Consider the following 14,578-nt stretch of genomic DNA (forward strand, 5'->3'; position numbering starts at 1 on the left):
CAGGCTGTTTACTTTGGGCAACTTATTCATCCAAGCTACTCAATACTGCCCCCCAGCCATAAGAAGTTAACAGTAGGGGGGTTAACTCCATAAAGTTCATAGTTACATGTTTTTGTTTAGTAATGAGACCTGTCCTTTCATCCTTATGTTTTGGTGTGTCAGTCTCTGTGTATATGTGCCACCTGAATGTGTAATACTGTCCTTTACCCTCATTCAGACACAGGCACAGACAGACATACACACACTGCAAATACACACTGCAAATACACACACTGCAAATACACACAAAACCTGTATTTATCAAGTTACAATTACAACATGTTCACCTCATTACATACCTTTCTTTTCCTGAGCAAACCTAGCAGAATTGTCTGATGTGTGTGTTTGTGTGTGTGTCAGGTCCATATCGTGCTGTATGGGGAGGATGGGGTGTCACAGACCAGACAACTACATGACCCAGAATGCCTTCTGTTCAGAAGGAACTCCAGGAACACCTTTATACTGAGGTACGAAACAACATTACAGCTACAGTATCCGCCTTTACAATGCACTACTATACATCTCTGTTTTTGTTTACTATGAGAACTGTTGTGTCATCAGTCAGCCCAGCCAGGCCAGCCAGCATGTGAAACCCTCCATCCCTAGCAGCTGTAGCCACAGAGACAGAGACACCCCTGTACTAATCCCATGTCACTGTTTGTGTGTCTTTCTGTAGTACTGTAGACAGTCTAGGCCCTCTGTGGGGGCTGCACCTGTGGCATGATAACACTGGCCCCTCCCCCACCTGGTACCTCAGACAGGTGGAGGTGTGTGAGGTGAAGGGCAAGGGGCGGAGCTGGCTGTTCCTAGGCCAGTGCTGGTTGGCTGTTGACGAGGGTGACAGACAGGTGGAGAGGAGACTCAGGGTCTGTGATCAGGGGCCAGGATTTACCAAGGTAACACACCTGGATGCACACGTGTACACACATGCCACACGCACGCATACGCACACACACACACGCGTGTGCGCACGTACACACACCACACACACACACTCACACCAACAGTTGATTCCCATTCAAAATTATATTTTCCCTGTACCCTAAACCTAACCCTTACTTCTAAACCTAACAACCCCTAACCCTAATTCTAACCCTTACTTCTAACCCTAAACCTAACAACCCCTAACCCTAATTATAACCCTAATTCTAACTAAGAATGAAATAGAGTTTTTACAAATGTGGACCGGCAGGCAGAATATCTTCACTTTTCATAATTATTAGTTGATTTACTATTCTAGTGAAGACTTCTGGTACTCACAAGCATAGTAAAACGTGAACACACACACACACACACACACACACACACAAACTCATTGTCTAATGATGTTCTTATGTCATCTGCTCTTAATCTGTTATTTTGTCATGTCTTGTTATGTCATCTGCTCTTAATATGTTATTTTGTCATGTGTCGTTGTGTCATCTTGTCATGTATTGTCATGTGTCTTTCTGTCCTTTCCTTTCACCCTGTCTCCCTCTGCTGGTCGTATTAGGTTACCTTTTCTCCCCCGCTTTCCCCCAGCTGTTCCTTGTCTCCTCCTAACTACCCATTCACCCCGTTTCCCACCTGTTCCCTTTTTCCCTCTGATTAGGTCCCTATATCTCTCTCTGTTTCTGTTCCTGTCCTTGTCGGATTCTTGTTTGTTGTGTTTCATGCCTGAACCAGACTATCGTCATGTTTGCTGTAACCTTGTCCTGTCCTGTCGGAATCTGCCGGTCTATCTGAGCCTACCTATGTTTGGTTATTAAAGAAGCTCTGTTTAAGTTAATTCGCTTTTGGGTCCTCATTCACTCACCGTAACAGAAGAATCCGACCAAGAATGGACCCAGCGACTTCGGATCCTCTCCACTCAGCCGTCGGGATCCAGGGAGCGATGCTAGGCAGACACGAGCAGGAATTGTCTGCTGCTCGACATGCCGTTGAGACCCTGGCCACCCAAGTCTCCAACCTCACAGAACAGGTTCACCATCTCCGCCTCGATCCACCGGCCACTTCCAGGGCTTTCGAATCTCCGGAGCCCAGAATCAATAACCCGCCGTGTTACTCTGGGGAGCCCACTGAATGCCGCTCGTTCCTCACCCAGTGTGATATTGTGTTTTCTCTCCAGCCCAACACTTACGCCAGGAGCACTGCTCGTGTCGCCTACGTCATATCTCTCCTTACTGGACGGGCTCGTGAGTGGGGCACGGCAATCTGGGAGGCAAGGGCTGAGTGTACTAACCAGTATCAGGACTTTAAGGAGGAGATGATACGGGTTTTTGATCGATCTGTTTTTGGGGAGGAGGCTTCCAGGGCCCTGTCTTCCCTATGTCAAGGCAATCGATCCATAACAGACTACTCTATTGAGTTTCGCACTCTTGCTGCCTCCAGTGGCTGGAACGAGCCGGCCTTGCTCGCTCGTCTTCTGGAGGGTCTCCGCGCAGAGGTAAAGGATGAGATTCTCTCCCAGGAGGTTCCTTCCTGCGTGGATTCCTTGATTGAACTCGCTATTCGCATTGAGCGACGGGTTGATCTTCGTCACCGAGCTCGTGGAAAGGAGATCGCGCTCTCCGTTGCCCCCCTCTCCGCATCACTACCATCTTCCTCTGCCGGCTCGGGAGCTGAGCCTATGCAGCTGGGAGGTATCCGCATCTCGACTAAGGAGAGGGAACGGAGAATCACCAACCGCCTCTGTCTCTATTGCGGTTCTGCTGGTCATTTTGTCACTTCATGTCCAGTAAAAGCCAGAGCTCATCAGTAAGCGGAGGGCTACTGGTGAGCGCTACTACACCTGTCTCTCCTTCAAGATCCTGCACTACCTTGTCGGTCCATCTACGCTGGACCGGTTCGTCAGCTTCCTGCAGTGCCTTAATAGACTCTGGGGCGGAGGGCTGTTTTATGGACGAGACCTGGGCTCGGGAACATGACATTCCTCTCAGACAGTTAAGGGAGTCCACGGCCTTGTTCGCCCTGGATGGTAGTCCTCTCCCCAGGATTCAGCGTGAGACGCTACCTTTAACCCTCACTGTTTCTGGTAATCATAGCGAAACCATTTCTTTTTTAATTTTTCGTTCACCTTTTACACCTGTTGTTTTGGGCCATCCCTGGCTAGTTTGTCATAATCCTTCCATTAATTGGTCTAGTAATTCTATCCTCTCCTGGAACGTCTCTTGTCATGTGAAATGTTTAATGTCTGCTATCCCTCCTGTTTCCTCTGTCTCTTCTTCACAGGAGGAGCCTGGTGATTTGACAGGGGTGCCGGAGGAATATCACGATCTGCGCACGGTGTTCAGTCGGTCCAGGGCCACCTCTCTTCCTCCACACCGGTCGTATGATTGTAGTATTGATCTCCTTCCGGGAACCACTCCCCCCCGGGGTAGACTATACTCTCTGTCGGCTCCCGAACGTAAGGCTCTCAAGGATTATTTGTCTGTAGCTCTTGACGCCGGTACCATAGTCCCCTCCTCCTCTCCCGCCGGAGCGGGGTTTTTTTTTGTCAAGAAGAAGGACGGGTCTCTGCGCCCCTGCATAGATTATCGAGGGCTGAATGACATAACAGTGAAGAATCGTTATCCGCTTCCTCTTATGTCTTCAGCCTTCGAGATCCTGCAGGGAGCCAGGTTTTTCACTAAGTTGGACCTTCGTAACGCTTACCATCTCGTGCGCATCAGGGAGGGGGACGAGTGGAAGACGGCGTTTAACACTCCGTTAGGGCACTTTGAATACCGGGTTCTTCCTTTCGGCCTCGCTAACGCTCCAGCTGTCTTTCAGGCATTAGTCAATGATGTCCTGAGAGACATGCTGAACATCTTTGTTTTCGTTTACCTTGACGATATCCTGATTTTTTTCACCGTCACTCCAGATTCATGTTCAGCACGTTCGACGTGTCCTCCAGCGCCTTTTAGAGAATTGTCTTTTTGTGAAGGCTGAGAAGTGCACTTTTCATGCCTCCTCCGTCACATTTCTCGGTTCTGTTATTTCCGCTGAAGGCATTAAGATGGATCCCGCTAAGGTCCAAGCTGTCATTGATTGGCCCGCCCCTAAGTCACGCATCGAGCTGCAGCGCTTTCACGGCTTCGCGAACTTCTATCGTCGTTTCATCCGTAATTTCGGTCAGGTGGCAGCTCCTCTCACAGCCCTTACTTCTGTCAAGACGTGCTTTAAGTGGTCCGTTTCCGCCCAGGGAGCTTTTGATCTCCTCAAGAATCGTTTTACATCCGCTCCTATCCTTGTTACACCTGACGTCTCTAGACAGTTCGTTGTCGAGGTTGACGCGTCAGAGGTGGGCGTGGGAGCCATTCTTTCTCAGCGCTCCCTCTCTGACGACAAGGTCCACCCATGCGCGTATTTTTCTCATCGCCTGTCGCCGTCGGAACGTAACTATGATGTGGGAAACCGCGAACTGCTCGCCATCCGGTTAGCCCTAGGCGAATGGCGACAGTGGTTGGAGGGGGCGACCGTTCCTTTTGTCGTTTGGACTGACCATAGGAACCTTGAGTACATCCGTTCTGCCAAACGACTTAATGCGCGTCAGGCGCGTTGGGCGCTGTTTTTCGCTCGTTTCGAGTTCGTGATTTCTTATCGTCCGGGCTCTAAGAACACCAAGCCTGATGCTTTATCTCGTCTCTTCAGTTCTTCAGTAGCCTCCACTGACCCCGAGGGGATTCTCCCTGAGGGGCGTGTTGTCGGGTTGACTGTCTGGGGAATTGAGAGGCAGGTAAAGCAAGCGCTCATTCACACTCCGTCGCCGCGCGCTTGTCCTAGGAACCTTCTTTTCGTTCCCGTTCCTACTCGTCTGGCCGTTCTTCAGTGGGCTCACTCTGCCAAGTTAGCCGGCCACCCTGGCGTTCGGGGTACGCTTGCTTCCATTCGCCAGCGTTTTTGGTGGCCCACCCGGGAGCATGACACGCGTCGTTTCGTGGCTGCTTGTTCGGTCTGCGCGCAGACTAAGTCCGGTAACTCTCCTCCTGCCGGCCGTCTCAGGCCGCTTCCCATTCCCTCTCGACCGTGGTCTCACATCGCCTTAGATTTTGTCACCGGACTGCCTTCGTCAGCGGGGAAGACTGTTATTCTTACGGTTGTCGATAGGTTCTCTAAGGCGGCTCATTTCATTCCCCTTGCTAAGCTTCCTTCTGCTAAAGAGACGGCACAAATCATCATCGAGAATGTTTTCAGAATTCATGGCCTTCCGTCAGACGTCGTTTCGGACAGAGGTCCGCAATTCACGTCTCAATTTTGGAGGGAGTTTTGCCGTTTGATTGGGGCTTCCGTCAGTCTCTCTTCCGGCTTTCACCCCCAGTCTAACGGTCAAGCAGAACGGGCCAATCAGACTATTGGTCGCATCTTACGCAGTCTTTCTTTTCGCAACCCTGCGTCTTGGTCAGAACAGCTCCCCTGGGCAGAATACGCCCACAACTCGCTTCCTTCGTCTGCGACCGGGCTATCTCCTTTTCAGAGTAGCCTCGGGTACCAGCCTCCGCTGTTCTCATCTCAGTTCGCCGAGTCCAGCGTCCCCTCCGCTCAGGCTTTTGTCCAACGTTGCGAGCGCACCTGGAAGAGGGTCAGGTCTGCACTTTGCCGTTATAGGACGCAGACTGTGAGGGCTGCTAATAAGCGTAGAACTAAGAGTCCTAGATATTGTCGCGGTCAGAGAGTTTGGCTCTCCACTCAGAACCTTCCCCTTAAGACGGCTTCTCGCAAGTTGACCCCGCGGTTCATTGGTCCGTTCCGTATTTCTCGGGTCATTAATCCTGTCGCAGTTCGACTTCTTCTTCCGCGATACCTTCGTCGCGTCCACCCGGTCTTCCATGTCTCCTGTATCAAGCCCGTTCTTCGCGCCCCCGCTCGTCTTCCCCCCCCCCCCCCATCCTTGTCGAGGGCGCACCCATCTACAGGGTCCGCAGGATTTTGGACATGCGTCCTCGGGGCCGTGGTCACCAGTACCTCGTAGATTGGGAGGGGTACGGTCCTGAGGAGAGGAGTTGGGTTCCCTCTCGGGACGTGCTGGACCGTGCGCTGATCGAGGATTTCCTCCGTTGCCGCCAGGTTTCCTCCTCGAGTGCGCCAGGAGGCGCTCGGTGAGTGGGGGGGTACTGTCATGTATTGTCATGTGTCTTTCTGTCCTTTCCTTTCACCCTGTCTCCCTCTGCTGGTCGTATTAGGTTACCTTTTCTCCCCCGCTTTCCCCCAGCTGTTCCTTGTCTCCTCCTAACTACCCATTCACCCCGTTTCCCACCTGTTCCCTTTTTCCCTCTGATTAGGTCCCTATATCTCTCTCTGTTTCTGTTCCTGTCCTTGTCGGATTCTTGTTTGTTGTGTTTCATGCCTGAACCAGACTATCGTCATGTTTGCTGTAACCTTGTCCTGTCCTGTCGGAATCTGCCGGTCTATCTGAGCCTACCTATGTTTGGTTATTAAAGAAGCTCTGTTTAAGTTAATTCGCTTTTGGGTCCTCATTCACTCACCGTAACACATCTGCTCTTAATATGTTATTTTGTCATGTGTCGTTGTGTCATCTGCTCTTAATGTTATTTTGTCATGTGTCGTTATGTCATCTGCTCTTAATATGTTATTTTGTCATGTGTTGGTATGTCATCTGCTCTTAATATGTTATTTTGTCATGTGTCGTTGTGTCATCTGCTCTTAATATGTTATTTTGTCATGTGTCGTTGTGTCATCTGCTCTTAATATGTTATTCTGTCATGTGTCGTTGTCATCTGCTCTTAATATGTTATTCTGTCATGTGTTGTTATGTCATCTGCTCTTAATATGTTATTTTGTCATGTGTTGGTATGTCATGTGTTTGTGTAGCTGCTGTATCTGAAGCTGTCAGAGTACCTGTCAGACTTCCACCTGTGGTTGTCTGTGTACAGTGGTCCCTCCCCTAGCGTGTTCACTCACACACAGCGCCTCAGTGTGTGTCTGCTGCTGCTGCTGGGGTACATGTGTGTCAACACGTTACTCCTATCTGGCCTCGATGACCAAGTGAGTCAATCAATCAATCAATCAATCAATCTGTCATTATGGGCAACTACACTATCCATAATGCTGTGTGTTGTTCCAGTACACCTCAGAGCTGGGCATCATCGACGTGTCTACCGTTTCCCTAACGACGGGGTTGCTCAGCGCGCTGGCTGTGTTGCCCGTAGCGTCCGCGCTGTCCTTCCTGTTCCGTCTGCGTGAGGTCAGAGTAAAGAGGTCAGAGGTCAAACAGGACATGGTCAGACTGCCAGACATCTACTCTATAGAAGGTAGAACACACACACACACATACACACACACACACACACATGCACTCACTATGGCCTGCTATGGTTCTTTCTTGTGGGTGGTTGAGAACAGGTGAAAGTGAGGGAGTCAAGTGATAGATCTCTGCTCTCTCTCTATCTCTCTCTATCTCTAATCTCTCTCTTTCCCCCAAGCTGATGCGCTGATTGTGAGTGACTGTGTGTTTGACTCTCTCTCCTGGAACAATCTGCAGCAGTGTGCACAGGAGGCCTGGAGGAAGAAATATGAGGTGACACCCTCTTCCTGTTCTTACACACATTTGGGAAAATATGTGTTTGGCTTCTATTAGATTTCCATTTGACCTCTTAGATATTATATTTGTTTACTTAATATTAGCTATCATGTTCCTCTCTCTATCTCTCATGTCTCAGGGCTCAGTGCCGAATAGGGATCTGGTAACTCAAAGAGGAGATCTGGTAATACGGGGCAGTCAGGATCTGGTAAGGGATCTGCTGACCCAGGATAAAGTCTCCTCAGATTGCAACTCCAGTGGTTTTGACAGCTTGCTTGGCAGGTTGCTAGGCAACAGTGTCCCAGACAACAACAGCATTAGCAAGGAGAGGGATCGTAACCTCAACGATAGCTCCAAACTGCTAGGCAACAACCAAGTGGGCAACAGTACCAGCAGATGCTTAGGGGGCAGGCTCAGCCCTCTACCCCGCTGGAGTCACCTCCTAGCCTGGGTACTGTGTTTGGCCCTGGGCCTCTCCTCTCTAGTGGTCACTATCGTCTTGGGGATCAGGTTAGTACATAAGACAAGGTAGCTATCATACTGTATTATAGAGTGATACAAATTATTACAAGTGATACATTTGGTACAAGTTATTTACCAGGGCGTTATTGTTTTTGTGTGCGTGCGTGTGAATGCGTGTGTATGTGTGTGTGCGTATGTTAGGTTCAGCAGCAGTAAGACTTTACTGTGGATCCATTCTGTTATCTTCTCCCTGCTCTCCTGTGTCTTCCTCATCCAGCCAGCCGTGGTAAACCAAACCCCAACGAACAAAACACAAACCCAACCTAGCAAGAACCCCAACTTAACCCAAACCCAGCCAAACACAAATATAAAGCAAACCTTTGCAAACCAAAAGTGGTTGCCGTCAATAATTTACTATTGACTTACTCAGAAAAACATTGATGGAATTGGTCTGTTTGATTTTCTTTTCTAGATCCTTGCCGTGGCTGTGGTGGTCTCCTTCTGGCGCAGGAAGCGTCCAGACTTCTCAAGTTTCTCAGCAGTTCCTGGGTTTCAGGCAGAAACTCTGAAACTGTGGACCCAAGATGGCTCCTGTGTCCCAGAGCTCTTCCTGCTCAGCCCTCCTCATCCGCCCCAGGAGAGATGCTCACACTTTGACAGGGTAACAACATAATCCTACTCTAACTGCTCTGGTTTTATTCCATATTATTTAAGAAGATATTAAGACAAGTCTTTGCTGTGTTATTGACAGGTGCTGGCGGCCCGTCAGAGGGCTCGGTATCTGCGTCTGGTACGCCCACCCACTTCTGGGGAGCTGAGGAGGACAGGGGGGAGGAAGAGGAGAGAAACACTCATTCGCAAAACACTCAGGTGTGTGTGTTTCTGACCCAGTCTGGTCCCTCCATAGGGAGAGGACAGTGTGTTTCTGACCCAGTCTGTCCCCTCAATAGGGAGATGACAGTGTGTTTCTGACCCAGTCTGGTCCCTCCATAGGGAGATGGCCGTGTGTTTCTGACCCAGTCTGGTCCCTCCATAGGGAGATGGCAGTGTGTTTCTGACCCAGTCTGTCCCCTCAATAGGGAGATGACAGTGTGTCTCTGACCCAGTCTGATCCCTCCATAGGGAGAGGACAGTGTGTTTCTGACCCAGTCTGATCCCTCCATAGGGAGAGGACAGTGTGTTTCTGACCCAGTCTGGTCCCTCCATAGGGAGATGGCAGTGTGTTTCTGACCCAGTCTGGTCCCTCCATAGGGAGATGGCCGTGTGTTTCTGACCCAGTCTGTTCCCTCCATAGGGAGATGGCAGTGTGTGTCTCCATGCTGTTCCTCCTACTGTGTGTAACCTATGGCAGCTCCTTTAGAGACCAGTATCATCTAAACCATGCCGTCCGAACACAGTTCACCAGGTAGGAGGGAAACAGGAATATTATCCCTTGTATCTGCAGTTTGTTGCTTGTTGTTAGCATATTCATATGTATACATTTTCACGATCAGTATGAAACTTTTTTTTCAACAAAATTTAGGAGCCCACATAACCCCTTCCTGTCCATCCAAACGCATGAGGAGTGGTGGAACTGGACCTTAACCAGTGTACTGGATGGTCTGGACTGGGACACCTGGTATAACAACATATCAGCAACTGGGAAGGTGTGTGTGTGTGTGTGTGCCTGGCCGCGTGCGTGTGTGTGTGTGTGTGTGTGCCTGTGCGCATGTGTTTTACACCCTCTTTATCTCCCCTCATGACAGGCAGGTGCTGTCCAGGGAACATGTATTCTGATAGGAGAGCCCATCTTGAGGAAGATTGATGTTTCCAACGCATCCCAATGCCAGGTAAACCAGGGGGAATGGACACATCTCATTTAACTGATCGGAAAAACACTGGGGACTGTTAAATGTTGACGTTTATCCTCTGTAAAACTGCAGGTTCACTTGTCCACCAGCAGGGGGTAGTGTAGTCAACATGGAGTGTATTTGAGGAATTCAAATCAAAGGAAATTACATTTTCACATGCGCCAAATACAACTGGTGTAGACTTCACCGTGAAATGCGTATATGAGCCCATTCCCAACAATGCATATTTAAAAAGTAAGAACTTTTTCAAAAAATACAAAAGGAAATAGTAGCACAATAAAATAATAACGAGACTATATACAAGGAGTACTGGTACTGAGTCAATTAGCAGGGGTTAGAGGTAGTTGAGGTAATATATACATGTAGGTAGAGGTAGAACGTGACTAAGCAATCAGGATATACAATAAACAGAGTAGCAGCAGTGTATGTAAAGAGTGTGAAAGAGTGTGAAAGTGTCTATGTGTGTGTGTGTGTGTTTTGTGTGTGTGAGCGTATGTATGTGTGTGTGTTGGAGTGTCAGTGTAGTATGTGTGGGTAGAGTCCAGTGAGTGTGCATAGAGCCAGTGCAAATAAAAAGTTGGTCAATATAAATAGTCACTACAGTCTGTAGCGCCATACATTCAGATGCCAAGCAGTTTCCATACAAGCGGTGTTGTAGCCAGTCAGGATGCTCTCAATGGTGCAGCTGTATAACTTTTTGAGGATTTGAGGGCCCATGTCAAATCTTTTCAGCCTCCTGAGGGGGAAGAGGCTTTGTCATGCCCTCTTCACAACTGTGTTGGTGTGTTCGGACCATGATAGGTCCTTAGTGATGTGGACACCGAGGAACTTGATGCTCTCGACCCGCTCCACTACAGCCCCTTCGATGTGAATGGGGGCGGGCTCTGCCCTCCGTTTCCTGTAGTTCACGATCAGCTCCTTTGTCTTGCTGACGTTGAGGGAGAGGCTGTTGTCCTGGCAGCACACTGCCAGGTCTCTGACCTCCTTCATACAGTCTATAGTCTCATCGTTGTTGGTGATCAGGCCTACCACCTTTGTGTCGTCGGCAAACTTAATGTTGTTGGAGTCGTGTGCAGCCACGCAGTCATGGGTGAACAGGGAGTACATGACTAAATCTGCACCCCTGAAGGGCCCCCGTGTTGAGGGTCAGCATGGCGGATGTGTTGTTGCCTACCCTCACCACCTGGGGCCCGTCAGGAAGTCCAGGATCCAGTTGCAGAGGGAGACGTTCAGTCTCAGGGTCCTTTGCTTAGTGATGAGCTTGGAGGACACTATGGTGTTGAACGCTGAGCTGTAGTCAATGAACAGCATTCCCACGTAGGTGTTCCTCTTGTCCAGGTGGAAAAGGGTAGTGTGAAGTGCAATATAGATTGCATCATCTGTGGATCTGTTGTGGTGGTATGTGAATTAGAGTGGGTCCAGGGTGTCTGGGATGATGGTGTTGATGTGAGCCCTGACCAGTCTTTCACAGCATTTCATGGCTACAGATGTGAGTGCTATGGGGCGATAGTCATTTAGCAGCCAGGTCACCCATGATACAAGTCAGTATTCGACGACCATCCATGTCTGAGGACGTCGGGAGATGACTTGGTAACTGGCCACTAGGGGCAACAGTGAGCGCTCTTACCTTCAAGTAGGTTTCAGTATTGCCTTTGGTGCCAATGGTTGCATGTTCAAATACAGCGATAGAAAGTTGTTTTTGGCCTATCCGAAACCTTATCCCTTACCTTCACCATTCAGAGTTAATACCTAACCTTAACCCTTACCTTCACTATTCAGAGTTAATACCAAACCTTATCCCTTACCTTCACTATTCAGATTTAATACCAAACCTTATCCCTTACCTTCACCATTCAGAGTTAATACCTAACCTTATCCCTTACCTTCACTATTCAGAGTTAATACCTAACCTTATCCCTTACCTTCACTATTCAGAGTTAATACCAAACCTTATCCCTTACCTTCACTATTCAGAGTTAATACCAAACCTTATCCCTTACCTTCACTATTCAGAGTTAATACCTAACCTTATCCCTTACCTTCACTATTCAGAGTTAATACCAAACCTTATCCCTTACCTTCACTATTCAGAGTTAATACCAAACCTTATCCCTTACCTTCACTATTCAGAGTTAATACCTAACCTTATCCCTTACCTTCACCATTCAGAGTTAATACCAAACCTTATCCCTTACCTTCACTATTCAGAGTTAATACCAAACCTTAACCCTTACCTTCACTATTCAGAGTTAATACCTAACCTTATCCCTTACCTTCACCATTCAGAGTTAATACCAAACCTTATCCCTTACCTTCACTATTCAGAGTTAATACCAAACCTTATCCCTTACCTTCACTATTCAGAGTTAATACCTAACCTTAACCCTTACCTTCACTATTCAGAGTTAATACCTAACCTTAACCCTTACCTTCACTATTCAGAGTTAATACCAAACCTTATCCCTTACCTTCACTATTCAAAGTTAATACCTAACCTTAACCCTTACCTTCACCATTCAGAGTTAATACCTAACCTTATCCCTTACCTTCACTATTCAGAGTTAATACCAAACCTTATCCCTTACCTTCACCATTCAGAGTTAATACCTAACCTTAACCCTTACCTTCACTATTCAGAGTTAATACCAAACCTTATCCCTTACCTTCACCATTCAGAGTTAATACCTAACCTTAACCCTTACCTTCACCATTCAGAGTTAATACCTAACCTTAACCCTTACCTTCACCATTCAGAGTTAATACATACCCTTAACCCTTACCTTCACCATTCAGAGTTAATACATAACCTTAACCCTTACCTTCACCATTCAGAGTTAATACATAACCTTAAACCCTTACCTTCACCATTCAGAGTTAATACCTAACCTTATCCCTTAATTTCACTATTCAGAGTTAATACCAAACCTTATCCCTTACCTTCACTATTCAGAGTTAATACCTAACCTTATCCCTTACCTTCACTATTCAGAGTTAATACCAAACCTTATCCCTTACCTTCACTATTCAGAGTTAATACCTAACCTTATCCCTTACCTTCACCATCCAGAGTTAATACCAAACCTTATCCCTTACCTTCACTATTCAGAGTTAATACCAAACCTTAACCCTTACCTTCACTATTCAGAGTTAATACCTAACCTTATCCCTTACCTTCACCATTCAGAGTTAATACCAAACCTTATCCCTTACCTTCACTATTCAGAGTTAATACCAAACCTTATCCCTTACCTTCACTATTCAGAGTTAATACCAAACCTTATCCCTTACCTTCACCATTCAGAGTTAATACCTAACCTTAACCCTTACCTTCACTATTCAGAGTTAATACCAAACCTTATCCCTTACCTTCACCATTCAGAGTTAATACCTAACCTTATCCCTTAATTTCACTATTCAGAGTTAATACCAAACCTTATCCCTTACCTTCACTATTCAGAGTTAATACCTAACCTTATCCCTTACCTTCACTATTCAGAGTTAATACCAAACCTTATCCCTTACCTTCACTATTCAGAGTTAATACCTAACCTTATCCCTTACCTTCACCATCCAGAGTTAATACCAAACCTTATCCCTTACCTTCACTATTCAGAGTTAATACCAAACCTTAACCCTTACCTTCACTATTCAGAGTTAATACCTAACCTTATCCCTTACCTTCACCATTCAGAGTTAATACCAAACCTTATCCCTTACCTTCACTATTCAGAGTTAATACCAAACCTTAACCCTTACCTTCACTATTCAGAGTTAATACCTAACCTTATCCCTTACCTTCACCATTCAGAGTTAATACCAAACCTTATCCCTTACCTTCACCATTCAGAGTTAATACCAAACCTTATCCCTTACCTTCACTATTCAGAGTTAATACCAAACCTTATCCCTTACCTTCACCATTCAGAGTTAATACCTAACCTTATCCCTTACCTTCACTATTCAGAGTTAATACCAAACCTTATCCCTTACCTTCACTATTCAGAGTTAATACCTAACCTTATCCCTTACCTTCACTATTCAGAGTTAATACCTAACCTTATCCCTTACCTTCACTATTCAGAGTTAATACCAAACCTTATCCCTTACCTTCACTATTCAGAGTTAATACCAAACCTTATCCCTTACCTTCACTATTCAGAGTTAATACCTAACCTTAACCCTTACCTTCACTATTCAGAGTTAATACCAAACCTTATCCCTTACCTTCACTATTCAGAGTTAATACCAAACCTTATCCCTTACCTTCACTATTCAGAGTTAATACCAAACCTTATCCCTTACCTTCACCATTCAGAGTTAATACCTAACCTTATCCCTTACCTTCACCATTCAGAGTTAATACCTAACCTTATCCCTTACCTTCACTATTCAGAGTTAATACCTAACCTTAACCCTTACCTTCACTATTCAGAGTTAATACCTAACATTATCCCTTACCTTCACCATCCAGAGTTAATACCAAACCTTATCCCTTACCTTCACTATTCAGAGTTAATACCAAACCTTAACCCTTACCTTCACTATTCAGAGTTAATACCTAACCTTATCCCTTACCTTCACCATTCAGAGTTAATACCAAACCTTATCCCTTACCTTCACTATTCAGAGTTAATACCAAACCTTAACCCTTACCTTCACTATTCAGAGTTAATACCTAACCTTATCCCTTACCTTCACCATTCAGAGTTAATACCAAACCTTATCCCTT

At 46.8% G+C, this 14,578-nt stretch overlaps 1 protein-coding gene across 1 annotated transcript in view; it reads left to right on the forward strand.

The window, feature by feature from the left end:
- LOC110536567 (polycystic kidney disease 1 like 1) overlaps window positions 1–14,578 on the forward strand; it is a 53,010-nt gene that overhangs the window by 29,133 nt on the left and 9,299 nt on the right. Inside the window, exons 41-52 of the mRNA XM_036936648.1 lie at window positions 400–506; window positions 716–935; window positions 6,829–7,002; window positions 7,082–7,268; window positions 7,440–7,534; window positions 7,677–8,047; window positions 8,201–8,285; window positions 8,472–8,660; window positions 8,751–8,869; window positions 9,294–9,404; window positions 9,522–9,645; window positions 9,745–9,828. Of these exons, the coding sequence (XP_036792543.1) occupies window positions 400–506; window positions 716–935; window positions 6,829–7,002; window positions 7,082–7,268; window positions 7,440–7,534; window positions 7,677–8,047; window positions 8,201–8,285; window positions 8,472–8,660; window positions 8,751–8,869; window positions 9,294–9,404; window positions 9,522–9,645; window positions 9,745–9,828 (1,866 nt within the window). The remainder of the gene's footprint in view (window positions 1–399; window positions 507–715; window positions 936–6,828; window positions 7,003–7,081; window positions 7,269–7,439; window positions 7,535–7,676; window positions 8,048–8,200; window positions 8,286–8,471; window positions 8,661–8,750; window positions 8,870–9,293; window positions 9,405–9,521; window positions 9,646–9,744; window positions 9,829–14,578) is intronic.

The sequence above is a fragment of the Oncorhynchus mykiss genome, chromosome 11, assembly GCF_013265735.2.
Source record: "Oncorhynchus mykiss isolate Arlee chromosome 11, USDA_OmykA_1.1, whole genome shotgun sequence".
Classification (NCBI taxonomy): domain Eukaryota; kingdom Metazoa; phylum Chordata; class Actinopteri; order Salmoniformes; family Salmonidae; genus Oncorhynchus; species Oncorhynchus mykiss.